Here is a 15775-nt window from a genome sequence, read left to right on the forward strand (position 1 = left end):
TATTTTTGGCTCTTGTTTCAGACACCACCACAAAAGTAAACATGTCTCCTTGTACTTTATAAAAGCCGTTCATTATTTCCTCACTTTTTTCATTTGTTCATGGGATGTAGGCATCACTGGCTATGCCAGCATTCATTGCCCATTCCAAATTGCCCTAAACAAAGTGGTCGTGAGCTGCCTTCTTGAGCCGCTGCAATCCTTGAGATGTAGGAACACCAACAGTGCTGTTTGGAAGGGAGTTCCAGGATTTTTACCCAGCGACAATGAAGGAATGGCGAGGCTCGGAGGGGAACTTGGTGTTCCCATGCATCTGCTGCCCTTGTCCTTTTAGATAGTAGAGGTTGCGGGTTTGGAAGGTGCTGTCGAAGAAGCGTTGGTGAGTTGCTGCAATGCATCTTGTAGATGGTACACACTGCTGCCACTGTGCATCGGTGGTGAATGTTGAAGGTGGTGGATGGGGGCAATCAAGCAGGCTACTTGAGTGTTGTTGGAGCTGCACTCATCCAGACAAGTGGAGAGTATTGCAGCACACTCCTGACTTGTGCCTTTTAAATGGTGGAAAGGTGTGGGGAGACAGGAGGTGAGTTATTCGCCACAGAATTCCTAGCCTCTGACCTGCTGTTGTAGCCACAGCATTTATGTGGCTGGTCCAGTTCAGTTTCTGGTCAATGGTAACCTCCAGGATGTTGATGGTGGTGGATTCAGTCATGGTAATGCCATTGATCATCAGGCTGGGAAAATAGACTACAGGGGAAGTCAGTAGATGAACAGTGGCAGACTTTTAAGCAGATATTTCATAACACTCAGCAAACATTTATTCCAGTCAGAAGGAAGGACTCGAAGAGAACGATGAACCATCCGTGGATAACAAAGGAAGTTAAGGAGAGTATCAAATCAAAAACAAAGGCATACAAAGCAGCAAAAGCTAGTGCCAGGCCAGAAGAATGGGAATTTTTTAGAAACCAGCAGCAGATGACTAAAAAACAAATAGAGAGAGAAAATTGATTGAGAGTAAATTGGCAACAAACAAACAGCAAGAGCAACTCCTCGGGGGCCTATAGACCATTCCCACCCGTGATTTCTTTCCCTTGCTATTCCTTATTTCCACCCAAACTGATTTTACATCACCATCTATTACACCTATATCATTCCTCACAACTGCACTGATCCCTTCCTTTAATAACAAAGCTACCCCACCTCCTTTTCCTTTCTGCCTATTCGTCCGGAACATCGAATATCCTTGAACATAAAAAGGAAGAGAGTAGCTAAAGTACATGTGGGACACTTAGAGGATGAGACTGGGGAATTAATAACATGGAACAGGGGAATGGCAGATAATTTAAACCAATATTTTGCATCGGTCTTCACGGTGGAAGACACTATAAACATCCCTACAATAATAGATGAGCAAGGTGTAAATGGGAGGGAGGAACTTGTAACAATCTCTATCACAAGGGAAAAGGTGCTGGACAAACTGATGGGACTAAAGACAGGCAAGTCGCCAGGACCTGATGGCCTCCATCCAAGGGTTTTAAAAGAAATGGCTGCAGAGATAGTAGGGGCATTGGTCATAATATACCAAAATTCACTGGATTCCAGTAGGGTGTCAGCGGATTGGAAAACCGCTAATGTGACGCCCTTATTCAAGAAAGGAGGGAGACAGAAAGCAGGAAACTATAGACCAGTTAGCTTAACATCAGTCATTGGAAAAATGCTGGAGTCCATTATTGAGGAAGAAATAGCAGGACATTTGGAAAAACATAATGCAATCAAACAGAGTCAACATGGTTTTATGAAAGGGAAATCATGTTTGACAAACTTGTTAGAATTCTTTGAGGATATAACAAGCAGAGTGGATAAAGGGGAACCAGTAGATGTAGTGTATTTGGATTTTCAGAAGGCGTTCACTAAGGTGCCACATAAAAGGTTATTGCACAAAATAAGAGCTCAGGGTATTGGGGGTAATGTGTTAGCATGGATTGAGGATTGGCTAACACACAGAAGGCAGAGTGTCGGGATTAATGGGTCTTTTTCAGGTTGGAAAGCCGTATCTGGTGGGGTGCCACAAGGATCGATCCTAGGGCCTCAACTATTTACTATCTATATTAATGACTTGGAGGAAGGGACAGAGTGTAGAGTATCCAAATTTGCTGACGATACAAAAATACGTGGGAAGGCATGTTGTGATGATGACACAAAGAATCTGCAAAGGGATATCGATAGGTTAAGTGAGTGGGCAAAAACTTGGCAGATGGAGTTCAATGTGGGAAAGTGTGAGGTCATCCACTTTGGTAGGAAGAATAAAAAGGCAGATTATTATTTAGATGGAGAAAGACTACAAAATACTGCAGTACAGTGGGATCTGGGTGTTCTTGTGCAGGAAACACAAAACGTTAGCATGCAGGTGCAGCAAATATTTAGGAAGGCAAATGGAATTTTGGCCTTTATTGCTAGCGGGTGAGAGTTTAAAAATAGGAAAGTCTTATTACAACTGTACAGGGTGTTGGTGAGGCCACACCTGGAGTACTGCATGCAGTTTTAGTCCCCATATTTAAGGAAGGATATACTAGCATTGGAGGCAGTTCAGAAAAGGTTCACTGGGCTGATTCCTAGAATGCAGGGGTTGTCTTATCAAGAATGGCGAAACAGGTTAGGCCTTTATTCACTGGAGTTTAGAAGAATGAGAGGTGATCTTATTGAAACATATAAGATTCTAAGGGGGCTTGACAGGGTAGATGTTGAGAATATATTTCCACTGGTGGGGGAATCTCGAACTAGGGGACATTGTTACAGAATAAGGGGGCACACATTTAAAACTGAGATGTGAATGAATTTCTTCTCTGAGGGTGGTGAATCTCTGGAATTCTCTACGTCAGAGACTTGTGGAGGCTGGGTCACTAAATGTATTTAAGGAGGTGGCAGATAGATTTTTGAAATCTCGGGGAGTCGAGGGTAAAGCAGAGCAGGCCCGAAAGAGGAGTTGAGGCCTGGGAGAGATCAGCCATGATCTTATTGAATGGCGAGCCAGGCTTGAGGGGCTGAATGGCCTACTCCTCCAACTACTTGTGTTCAGTTTGCAGTAATGGAAGACTATGTACTTTACAATCAGGTCCTGTTTCCCATCTGACATAGAATTTGCAGTTCAGGCTACACTCTTGTGAGAATGACACAGTGCCTTGCAATCTGATAGTGGGTGTGATTTTGTACGGAGATTGATGTATCTACCTGGGACAGAGTTGGGGTGAAATGGAAACAACTTCAGTCTTTCCTGCTCTGTGTGACTGTTGGATTGAATAAATGTTTCTGGAACTTGGGATCAGTGCCGGTCTGACTACTTTTGCTGTCGGTGATTGTGGAACTGATGTCTGTGCTCTCTGTGAGTGATAATGTACTTACTGTGTGTGAGGAGCTGGCTGCACTTCCCCTTGTGTCGAGGAATCACTACATTTATTCTACTTCCTTCAAGTATTTGGCTGTAGAAAGGAAAATATTTATTATAATTCAGGAAGATGTGTGGTAGAAGATACAAAAGTGACCAAAACAATTTTTCAATTAATAATCATTGTGAACAATCACAAAGGAAACCCAGCAATATAAACAGAGTCAGTGTCTGATTCCACTGCAGTCCTGTAGCACCCAGCTACTGCATACCAGGGGCTTTGGCCATTTTCCAACAATTTAATGACATCCAGAAACAATCCACTGGGCCATGAATGGGACTGACCGACGGAACAGGGACTTTTACACAGGTCAGATTTCCAGTTCCCGCTCCCATGGTCTAACCGTTCAAGCGAAACCAAACAGCCGGTGTTTAAAATGTGTCCTTCACACTTCTCACCTGGTGCCTATAATAGATTCTCTTTGTGTAACTCCCCACATCCCACTGTCCAATAACAAACTATGGGATTAGACTGGATTGCTGCCTTTGCATTGGTGCGGACACGATGGGCCAAATGGCCTAATTCTGTGCTGGAACTTTTTGATTCTGTTTGGTGAATTGTTGCAGAAATCTGCGCCTGCGCACCCCTCCCCCATCTACCTGTCACGGGGCAGTGCAATGGTTAAAGAATGGAGGGTTTCACCAACTGGATGGTGACGTATATTTAATATAACAGTGACGTGCTGTCTACTACACCACAGAGCCATTCACAGGCAATGCCCAACCACCAGCTCCTTCTCACACACAGTCCGTACATTATCACACACACAGCGCAGAGACACAGACAGGTCATCAGTTCCACAGTTTCAGACAGCAGAAATCGTTCCAGAGACACATTTTCAATCCATCAATCAAACAGAGCAGGAGAGACAGACGTTGTTTCCATGTCACTCCAACTCAGTGCCACTGACAGGTAGATACATAAATCCCAGTCCAAATTCTCACCCACTATCAAATTATCACTGTGTCAATCCCACAATATTGCAAGCAAATAATGCAAGGCTGGATTTCATCTATTTTAACGCAAGGCGTCTTACAAGTAAGGCAGATGAATTGAGGGATAAAAACAAGAAATGCTCAAAATACTCAGCAGGTCTGGCGCATCTGTGGAGAGAGAAGCAGAGTTAAAGTTTCAGGTCAGTGACCCTTCTTCGGAACTCCGAAGTTGAATTGAGGGCGTTGATTAACACATGGCAATATGATATTGCTATCACAGAAACATGGTTGAGGGAAGGGCAGGACTGGCAGCTTAATATTCCAGGGTATAGAATCTTCAGGCATGACAAGGACTGGAGTGGGGGCGAGGGCGAGGGGGTGGGGGGAATGTCAAAGAGGAGGTGGCATTGCACTATTGACCAAGGAATCATTTACTGCAGTAAGGAAGGATGATATATTAAAAGGTTCTTTAAATGAGGCCATATTGGTAGAACTTAAAAACAAAAAGGTGGCAATCCCTTGGCTGGGAGTGTACTACAGGCCTCCAAACAGTCAGGGAGAGATAGAGGAGCAGATATGTAGGGAAATCTAAGAGGTGTGTAAAAATAATAGGGTAATAATAGGGGATTTCAACTTCTCCAATATTAACTGGGATAGTCATATGCAAAAGGTCAAAGGGGGTGGAATTCTGAAAGTGCATTCGGGAGAGCTTTTTGACCAAGCACGTAGAGAGTCGTACAAGAGAAAGTGGTACTGGACCTAATCTCGGGGAATGAAACCGAACAAGTGGTAGAAGTGTCAGTGGGGGAGCATTTCATGGATAGTGACCAGAACTCTAAGATTTAAGGCAGTTATGGAAAAGGACAAAAATGAACTGGAAATAAAGGTACTGTTTTGGGGGAAGGTCAATTTCAATATGATAAAACAGGATCTGGCCAAAGTGGACTGGGAGCAGCTACTTCTAGGAAAGTCTACATCAGACCAGCGGGAGTCATTTATAAAGGAGATAGTGAGAGTTCAGGGCCCACATGTTCCCGTAAAGATGAAGGGTAGGACCAACAAGTTCAGGGAACCCTGAATGTCAAGGGATATCGAGGATTGAATAAGGGAAAAAAAAGGCTTATGGCAGATTCAGAGAGCTGAAAACAGCAAAGGCCCTAGAGGAGTATAGAAAGTGCAGGGAGGATACATTAAAAAAAAGTAATTGAGAGCGAAGAGGGGGCATGAAAAAACACTGGTGGGCAAGATAAAGGAAATTCCCAAGGCATTTATAAGTATATTAAGGACAAGAGGATAATCAGGGAAAGAGTAGGCCCCATTAGGGACCAACGTGGCAATCTGTATGTGGAGCCAGAGGATGTAAATGAGGTTTTGAATGGTTACTTTTCATCTATGTTCACTATGGAGAAGGATGATTTTGGTGTAGAGATCAGGGAGGGGGATTGTGATATACGTGAACAAATTAGCATTGAAAGGGAGGAGGTGTTAGCGGTTTTAGCGGGCTCAAAAGTGGATAAATCATCAGGCCCAGATGAGATGTATTCCAGGCTGCTATGTGTGGCAAGGGAGGAGATTGCATGGTCTCTGACACAAATATTCAAATCCTCTCTGGCCACAGGAGAGGTGTCAGAGGACTGGAGGACAGTGAATGTGGTACCATTATTCAAGAAGGGGAGGAGGGATAAACCAGGTAATTACCAGTCAGTGAGTCTAACATCAGTGGTAAGAAAACTATTGGAAAAAATTCTGAGGGACAGGATTAATCTCCACTTGGAGAGGCAGGGATCAATCAGGGATAGTCAGCATAGCTTTGTCAAGGGGAGATCGTGTCTAACAAACTTGATTGAATTTTATGAGGTGGTGATTAGGTGTGTAGATGAGGTTAAAGCAGTTGATGTAGTCTACATGGACTTCAGTAAGGCTTTTGATAAGGTCCCACATGGGAGATTGGTCAAGAAGGTGAGAGTCCATGGGATCCAAGGTAATTTGGCAAATTGAATCCAAAATTGGCTGAGTGGCATGAGGCAGAGGGTGATGGTCGAGGGTTGTTTTTGCGATTGAAAGCCTGTGACCAGTGGTGTACCGCAGGGATTGGTGCAGGGACCCTTGCTGTTTGCAGTGTACATTAACGATTTAGATGTGAATATAGGTGATGTCATATAGAGCCTGTCACTCCAGAATTGGCCTTTATAGCCACTCCAGGCGCTGCTTCACAAACCACTGACCACCTCCAGGCGCGTATCCATTGTCTCTCGAGATAAGGAGGCCCAAAAGAAAAAAAGAAGAATAGGTGATGTGATCAGTAAGTTCGCAGATGACATGAAAATTGGTGTCGTAAATAGTGAGGAGGAAAGCCTTAGATTACGGATGATATAGATGGGTTGGTAAGATGGGCAGAGCAGTGGCAGATAAAATTTAATCCTGAGAAGTGTGAGGTGATGCATTTTGGGAGGACTAACAAGGCAAGAGAATATACAATGGATGAAAGGACCCCAGGAAGTACAGAGGGTAAGAGGAACCTTGGTATACTTGTCCATTGAACACCGAAGGCAGCAGCACAGGTAGAAAAGGTGGTTAGGAAGACATATGGGATAGTTGCCTTTATTAGCTGAGGCATAGAATATAAGAGCAAGGAGGTTATGATGGAGATGTATAAAATGCTTGTTCGGCCACAGCTGGAGTACTGTGTACAGTTCTGGGCACCACACTATAGGAAGGATGTGATTGCACTGGAGAGGGTGCAGAGGACATTCACCAGGATGTTGCCTGAGCTGGAACATTTAGCTGTGAAGAGAGACTGGATCGGCCATGGTTGTTTTCCTCAGAGCAGAGAAGGCCGAGGGGGGACCTGATTGAGGAAGAAAAAATTATGACTGGCATAGATACGGTAGATAGGAAGAAACTTTTTTTTTCCCTTAGCAGAGGTGTCAATAACCAGGGGGCATGGATTTAAGGTAAGGGGCAAGAGGTTGAGCGGGGAATTGAGGAAAAACCTTTTCTCCCAGAGAGTGGTTGGAATCTGGAACACACTGCTTGAAGGGGTGGTAGAGGCAGGGTACCCTCATAACATTTAAGAATAATTTAGATAAGCACTTGAAATGCTATTGCATACAAGGCTACAGGCCAAGTGCTAGAAAATAGGATTAGAATAGATAGGTGCTTGATGGCCAACATGGACACGATGGGCTGAAGGGCCTGTTTCTATGCTGTATAACTCTGACTCTATGACTAACCTCAGCTACAAATTAAATACATATAGAACTGGCACATGGTTCCCGTTTCAAAGTTACAGAATTAACCTCAATAATGTACTCTGAGATTCAGGTTAAATACCAGCTAAATATTTACATGTTATGAGTTTAGAAGTTGCAGTATTAATTCCCATTATGTATTTATTTTTATTTAGTGATGCAGCATTGAAACAGGCCCTTCGGCGCACCGAGTCTGTGCCGACCAACAACCACCCATTTATATTAATCCTACATTAATCCCATGCTCCCGACCACATCCCCACCATTCTCCTACCACCTACCTACACTAGGGGCAATTTACAATGGCCAATTTACCAATTAACCTGACAGTCTTTGGCTGGGAGGAAACCGGAGCACGCGGCGGAAACCCACATGGTCACAGGGAGAACTTGCAAACTCCACACATGCAGTACCCAGAACTGAACCCGGGTCGCTGGAGCTGTGAGGCTGCGGTGATAACCACTGCATCACCTACATTTGGACACTAGTCCATATCTCAACTGCATAATCAGATTGAGAGATTATGAAATACAGTATAACCTGAGATACAAACTCAGATTCCAGTTGAAAACTCATCTGGATTGTGATACTAAAAGATACAATATAAATTTGATTTGTATAGTGAGCCATAAGTTACATACCAGTCCTAAAACCACATACAGTGTCAGATGGAAGATACTGTACAGTTCCAGACTGAGCTCATTTTACATGCAAGTCCAAAATTCTCACTGTCCGACTGAATGGCACTGATCAAATTGCTTAGTACAGTCTGAGTTACACTTGCCCACCAATCCGGTATTAGATTGGAGGATACATTATCTTCCACTGTTGTGTTCACAGTGACAGATATTTAATACTAGGCAAAACCTCAAACATATTGTCTGCTTAAAACCTACCACATCAGTGGCCTGTTGCTGTGCTGACATTTTATGCAGAATGAATCCAGACTTGCAAACAGTCCCAGGGACGGAAGATTATATAATGAATCCCACACTCACACAGAGTACCAGATACTGACAGATAGAGAGTGATTCTGAAACACATGCTCAGTGCCAGGTGCTGAAAGGCATCAGTTGATGACTGCACTCACTCACAATTCCTCAGCCTGAGTCATCTAAAGCAATCTAACACACAAATAGTAGCACTGAGAGATTGAGAAAGAGTCCAAAACTCACATGGAGCACTAGATGCTGACAGATACAAACTGAAGACTATACACTCATGGATCTAGGATTAGCTAACTCACAGGAAAAACAGAGAGTGGGGATAAATTGGGCATTTTCATTTTTGCAATCTGTAACTAATGGAGTGCCACAGTGATCAGTGCTGGTGCCTCAACTATGTATGGTCTATATTAATAACTTACATGAAGCGATCAAGTGTATTGTTGCCAAATTTATGGATGTGACAAAGATTGATAGGAAAGCAAGTTATGAGGAGGACAAAGTGTCTGCAAAGAGATATAGATAGGTTAAGTCAATGGGCAAAAGTTTGGCAGTTGGAGTATAATGTGGGAAAATGTGAGGTTGTCTAATTTGGCAGGAAGAATAGAAAAAACAGAATATTACTTGCATAGAGAGAGAGACTGCAGAATGCTGCTGTACCGAGGGATCTGGGTGTCCAGGTACATGAATTACAAAAAGTTAGCATGAAGGTATAGCAAGTAATTAGGAAGGAAAATGGAATGTTGGCATTTTTAGCAATGGGAATGGAGTATAAAGGTAGGGAAGTTTTACTATAACTGTATAGGGCATTAGTGACATCCCAACTAAAGGACTCCATACAGTTTTGGTCTCCTTACTTAAGGAGGGATATACTTGCATTGGAATCAATTCAGAGAAGGTTCACTAGGCTGATTTCTGTGATGAAGGATTGCCTTATGAGACAATGTTGAGCAGGTTGGGCCTATACCCACTGTAGTTAGAAGATTGAGAGGTGACCTTATTGAAACCTATAAGATTCTCAGTGGGCTGGACAGGTAGATGCTGAGAGGATGTTTCTCCTTATGGGGGAATGTAGGGGCGAGAGTTTCAAGCTAAGTGGTCTTCCATTCAAGAAGGAGATGAAGAGGAATTTCTTCTCTCAGAGGGTTGTTCATCTTTGGAATTCTGTTCCCCAGAGGACTCTGGAGGCCGAGTCATTGAATCAAAGCTGTGTTGGACAAATTTTTGATCAACATGGGAATCATTGGTTATGGGCGTAGGCAGGAAGGTGAAATTAAGGTCACAATCAGAAGAGCCATGATCTTATCGAATGGCAGAGCAGGCTTGATGGGTCAAATGGCCAATTTCTGCTCCTATTTCGGATGTTATTATATTCTTACACACACACCCAGTGTGTGGCAGATCTAGAATTCATCTCACTTTCATACACAATACCAGTGACTGCAAGGTACAGAATCAATCCCACAGATGCAAACAGTACCACCGACAAGTACAGGATGAATCCCATGCTCACACACACCACTAGGTATCGAAAGATACATGTGATTCCCACTCGCACATGACAATATGAGATGGAGTTACAGAATGATTTCCACATTCACATACAGCACCACTGACTGCTGATTAATTCATCCCACAATCACACACACTACCAGAGGCTGAGAGATACAGAATTAATCCCACACTCCGATGTAGTGCCAAAGACTGACACATACAAAATCAATCACAAACACTCCTACAGTACCACTTGCAGATTCAGTGACTGCCAAATTTACCAGAGACTGACAAATAAATCGTGAACATATTGTGAGATGCTGACACATAGAGCTTGAATTCCACACATACAGAACCACTGACAGATTCAGAGTAAGTCCCAAATTCACGTACCATCCCAGAGACTGACAGATACAGAATGGATGTCATACTCAAACACAGTACCAGAGTCTGACAGATAGAGAAGGAATCCATACAGCACCAGAGACCGAGAACTACCGAATTACATAACATGTGCAAACACAGTACCACAGACTAAAAGCAGTGGAATTAATTACACATTCACATGCAATAGCAGAGACACAACGACAGAGAATCATCAATAAGTGTCCTCCCACCAACAGCCAGGACATTTCCAGGGAGCTGTACCCAGGGAGCGGCTCTATCAATATCAACTGGGGCCGGAGAATCTTTGTGAAATATCCTTCCTGATTGCAGGAAGGGTGTTTGTGATTGGTTGCAAATATTTATTCTGATTGGATGGGGAAAATCACCAATTAGAGAATTACAGTAAAAATACTTTGACATCACTGCGAATCACCCAATCACAATCTTGACTTTCCCCCATCCCTTATTAGCATAGAGCTGTGGGATTGTCTATTTAATCCGCACTCGGAAGGGGTTTGGTTTATTTCTGTGTCTGAAATTGAAACTGAAGATGGTTGAGGAGAAGAAGAAGAAAGCAGCTGCTAAGAAGGGCGCCAAGAAAACTGTGAGTAAACCGTCAGCAAAGGGCGGCAAGAGGCGGAGAAAGTCGAGGAAGGAGAGTTACGCCATCTACATTTACAAAGTGATGAAGCAGGTTCACCCTGACACCGGCATCTCCTCCAAGGCCATGAGCATCATGAACTCGTTTGTGAACGATATTTTCGAGCGCATCGCGGGTGAGGCTTCCCGTCTGGCCCATTATAACAAGCGCAGCACCATCAGCTCCCGGGAGATCCAGACCGCCGTGCGCCTGCTGCTGCCCGGGGAGCTGGCCAAGCACGCCGTGTCGGAAGGGACAAAGGCGGTGACCAAGTACACCAGCTCCAAGTAAAACTGCACAATGGACTGAAAAACATCCCAAACACAACGGCTCTTTTAAGAGCCACCCACAATCTCTCTGAAAAAGCTGCATCCGACATCTCCATTAAATTATTTTAAAACAATGTATAACATAATAACGTTCCCACTGCTGTACCTGTGTCTCCTGTCCCATAAACTGTACACGGACACATAATCCGCTCATCCACCTTCTCTTTTTCGCTTCAAGCTGTTATTATGGCACAGCTCCTGAATGACTGCATTAACAGCTGTTTTTAGCTGTAACGGTCAGACCTCAGTCCCTTCACTCTATTCCTGAAATGTGAACTGATTCATCGTTTTATTCACAGCAACTCGCCGGAACAGGAACAGAGCAGATTAAGCAGATCCGGCTTCCTCTTTTCAGAGAAGGACACTGGGCTCTGATTGAAGACTAAACTGACTGTTTTCCTTCAGGGAAATGCTGTGAACAGGGATTTATTCCCACCTGGAACAGTTTGTAAACGATTGTAGAATGAACCACAATTTAAACAACATTTTTAAACCGCGCTTGTGATTGGTGACGGAAAGAATTGAATAAAAGAAAAAAAAGAGAAGGGATTTTAAATCTTTGACTAAGGATGACATTTATTTTAATCCGCTCTTTTCCGGAAATGAAATTGGCGGGCTTTTTGAAATTGACAAATTCTCTGCTTCTGGTCGTGTGGCGGGTAAATCCCGCCCTCTTCTGTTTGTCAGTGTCCTGATTGGTGAAGAATATAGGCAAATGAGGTGAATTAAGTACCGACCAATGAGATGAGTTCTCAGTCTATAAGTACAGTAAATGCTGTGGAAATTAACCATTCTTCGTGAAAGTATTTGTGAGACAGTGGAAATGTCTGGAAGAGGAAAGACCGGCGGGAAAGCTCGGGCCAAGGCCAAGTCTCGCTCCTCCCGGGCTGGACTGCAGTTCCCGGTGGGCCGTGTTCACAGACTCCTGAGAAAGGGTAACTATGCCGAGCGTGTGGGTGCCGGAGCCCCGGTCTATCTGGCTGCTGTGCTCGAGTATCTGACCGCTGAAATCCTCGAGCTGGCCGGTAACGCAGCCCGGGACAACAAGAAGAGCCGCATCATCCCCAGACACCTGCAGCTGGCCGTCCGCAACGACGAGGAGCTCAACAAGCTGCTGGGAGGGGTGACCATCGCTCAGGGCGGGGTGCTGCCGAATATCCAGGCCGTGCTGCTGCCTAAGAAAACCAGCGCTCAGAGCTCCCAGAAAAAGTAAAGCGGCCAAAATGTCATCTAATAAACCAAAGGCTCTTTTCAGAGCCACCCACAGTCTCTGTGAAGGGCTGGTTACTGTTAGGAGGGAATCAGAGATGGAGTTATTGTAACAAGAGTATTGACCTGTTTCACATCTGTCCAGGTGTGTTTTCAGTTCTCTCTCTGGATTGCGCTGTTTCTCTGCTCACACATTTCCCCTTCTAGTTAAGTGAAGAACTGAACTGCAGGGTGTCAGAATCAACAATTTAATAAATCCCGCCACCTGGAATTTCATAAATCCCGAGAGTATCCCAGTGCATTAATGAGAACTGGTTCGGAACTGATGAATTAATTTAATAATGGAAGTGTCTGCGTTAATTCTGGTCTGTTTTTCATTTCGACAGTTTGAATTCTGTTTTTTTTCTCTCTCCGGCTTCTCAATGAGAATCTGCTCCCAGAACAGAGTAAATGCAGGAAGGAAGAGGCCATTCTCGGGCTGTGTGTTTCTCTCCTAACCTGATCTGTTTGGACCGCACTGTTCCCAGAGGACGGAATCAGTGAGAGTTGTGCACACACAGGAGCGGAGTCCATTGCAGCGCTTTAATATGTACCTTCTTCCCGGCCCTCCCGATTCTCCGGACACAAAGCTGTCTACTCCCCCGGGTGCGGGAGAGAGTCGGGGTTTCTGTCCCCGCAGTGTCAGGGTCTGCAACCATCTGGCGGTTCGAGTCAGACTGACCGAGCTGCCTTACATGTCCTGTGTACCGATCTCCAAGGGATTCAACTATTAGCGAACTCATTGGGTAATGTTTGTAAATAACCCTCATGTGAACGGAGCTGGCTCCATTAATTCCTTCCAAATAAAACTGGGATCTATTTCTTTTCACCAAATGCCAGCGAACGAATCCCAGGAGACGGGGTGAAATTGTGCTGAACAGCAATGAGTCTCCGGTAACGCTGCTTTCTAAATTCCAGATCAGCTCTCAGTCCTACAGGCCTTTACCAGAAACCATGTGGCCGCCCCTCCAATCTAATGGGTTTGATGATGAACAGAGATGGCAGCTCTTTCCTTTGCTGATTTGGTGGCTCTGAAAAGAGCCCTTGTTACACTTGTTACTGAAGCCGGGTTTTAGGCGCGTTCCCCGCGGATGCGGCGGGCCAGCTGGATGTCTTTGGGCATGATGGTGACTCGCTTGGCGTGGATGGCGCACAGGTTGGTGTCCTCAAAGAGCCCCACCAGGTAAGCCTCGCTGGCCTCCTGCAGGGCCATGACGGCCGAGCTCTGGAAGCGCAGGTCTGTCTTGAAGTCCTGAGCGATCTCTCTGACCAGGCGCTGGAAGGGCAGTTTGCGGATGAGGAGCTCAGTGGATTTCTGGTAGCGGCGGATCTCCCTCAGAGCCACAGTGCCGGGTCTGTAGCGATGAGGCTTCTTTACTCCACCCGTGGCTGGAGCGCTCTTCCGGGCCGCTTTGGTAGCCAGCTGTTTGCGAGGAGCTTTCCCTCCGGTCGATTTACGCGCTGTCTGCTTTGTCCGGGCCATTTTCTCAACGGATTCTGCACAATCTGAGACACACAGCCTGTTAATACTGAATCTGCTGCACATCCGCCTTTTTAAACTCTGTGAGGAACCGCCCTGAGCAGTAATTGGCTGGAACCCGACACCCAGTCAGTTTAAACCAAACTCCGATAATAAACAGAAACACAGGAAGCTATTGCCTCCGATTGGCCGATTATTACTGATACATCAATTTTTAAAAAACCAATATCAGTGCCGGAAACAACGGTTTTGACAAAGGAAAAATTTGCTTTCATTCTTAAAAAGAACATGATCAGAACATTTCAGTGATATTTGTCAGCAAAGATCTTTTACAGCAAAGATTTTAAACTTGTATTATTCTACACTTTGTCACAAGTTCCAGATACACTTTTCCAATCCGGTATCTATTCGGGTTTATTCTCCGTCCTTTTTGAAACAGTCTGTAAGCGGCTGCAGAAAGCCTCTTTCACAACATTCTGCAAGCGGACACATTTCAGGTCAATCTTTGTCAAGATACCACATCACTGATTCTAGATTGAACCTATTTGTGGGAGACAAAAGCGGAGAGAAGATTTTTACTGTCAGGTGTTGAAATGTGAGACTGAGGGTTCCGACAACAGCGGGGTTTCCAGATAATGTACTTATTAATTATTGAGGCCGAGCTTGAACAAGGGAAACAAGTGACTGAGAACTGATCTGTCAGCTTTTATGAACGAAAAACAGTAAGGGGCCGAATATGAACGCGTCCGAAATCAAAGCGCACTTGGGGTCAGTGATCAGTAATTAATTTACGCGGCATTATTAAGTAGAGACACAAAGATCTCACAGACAGTGAAACTGAATGACCCAGAATCCATGGGGTGAAAACAGAGATCACAAAGGCAATTAGAAAGTACCAGACTCTGCATATTAAAAAAAACAAATCGATACCAGGGATGATGTAGCTTTCTCAGAGAGATTGTGGGTGGCTCTTAAAAGAGCCGTTGTGTTTGATCTGTTTTTCAGTCCATTGTGCAGTTTTACTTGGAGCTGGTGTACTTGGTCACCGCCTTTGTCCCTTCCGACACGGCGTGCTTGGCCAGCTCCCCGGGCAGCAGCAGGCGCACGGCGGTCTGGATCTCCCGGGAGCTGATGGTTCTGCGCTTGTTGTAATGGGCCAGGCGGGAAGCCTCACCCGCGATGCGCCCGAAAATATCGTTCACAAACGAGTTCATGATGCTCATGGCCTTGGAGGAGATGCCGGTGTCGGGGTGAACCTGCTTCATCACTTTGTAGATGTAGATGGAGTAACTCTCCTTCCTCGACTTTCTCCGCCTCTTGCCGCCCTTTGCTGACGGTTTACTCACAGCTTTCTTGGCGCCCTTCTTAGCAGCTGCTTTCTTCTTCTCCTCAACCATCTTCAGTTTCAATTTCAGACACAGAAATAAACCAAACCCCTTCCGAGTGCCGATTAAATAGACAATCCCACAGCTCTATGCTAATGAGGGATGGGGGAAAGTAAAGATTGTGATTGGGGAATTGGCAGAGATGTCACAATGGTTTTATATTGTAATTCTCTAATTGGTGTCTTTCGCCATCCAATCAGATTAAAGATTTGCAACCAATCACAAACACCCTTCCTGCAATC

General features: G+C 44.7%; 3 protein-coding genes across 9 annotated transcripts in view; 1 reads left to right on the plus strand and 2 right to left on the minus strand.

Annotated features, from left to right (window-relative positions):
* The window catches only part of LOC137364157 (histone H3-like), an 82314-nt gene extending 67981 nt beyond the window's left edge, over positions 1 to 14333 (minus strand). For 6 of the 7 annotated variants that reach the window (XM_068027547.1, XM_068027549.1, XM_068027545.1 and 3 more), the window contains exon 1: positions 11527 to 14333. In XM_068027547.1, the coding sequence (XP_067883648.1) occupies positions 13741 to 14214 (474 nt within the window). In that variant the 5' untranslated portion in view covers positions 14215 to 14333 and the 3' untranslated portion in view covers positions 11527 to 13740. Of the gene's footprint in view, positions 1 to 3396; positions 3474 to 11526 lie in introns of all 7 variants that reach the window. The other variant, XM_068027548.1, reaches the window with a different exon arrangement.
* LOC137364161 (histone H2B-like) lies at positions 11029 to 11795 on the plus strand (the record flags this gene model as incomplete). The annotated part of the gene is made up of 1 exon (XM_068027558.1): positions 11029 to 11795. A coding segment is annotated over one exon (354 nt), but the record flags the coding sequence as incomplete, so codon positions are not given.
* A 9-nt stretch (positions 14334 to 14342) lies between the features above and the next one.
* On the minus strand, positions 14343 to 15552 carry LOC137364160 (histone H2B 1/2-like). Its single transcript, XM_068027557.1, has one exon. The coding sequence runs from the start codon at positions 15543 to 15545 to the stop codon at positions 15168 to 15170; it is 378 nt and encodes a 125-aa protein (XP_067883658.1). The 5' UTR covers positions 15546 to 15552; the 3' UTR covers positions 14343 to 15167.
* Positions 15553 to 15775: the final 223 nt, after the last annotated feature.

The sequence above is a fragment of the Heterodontus francisci genome, unplaced genomic scaffold, assembly GCF_036365525.1.
Source record: "Heterodontus francisci isolate sHetFra1 unplaced genomic scaffold, sHetFra1.hap1 HAP1_SCAFFOLD_632, whole genome shotgun sequence".
Lineage (NCBI taxonomy): Eukaryota > Metazoa > Chordata > Chondrichthyes > Heterodontiformes > Heterodontidae > Heterodontus > Heterodontus francisci.

Coding starts and splice junctions, on each gene's coding strand:
- LOC137364160 (XM_068027557.1), bottom strand. CDS start 15,545: ATGGTTGAGGAGAAGAAGAAAGCAGCTGCTAAGAAGGGCGCCAAGAAA.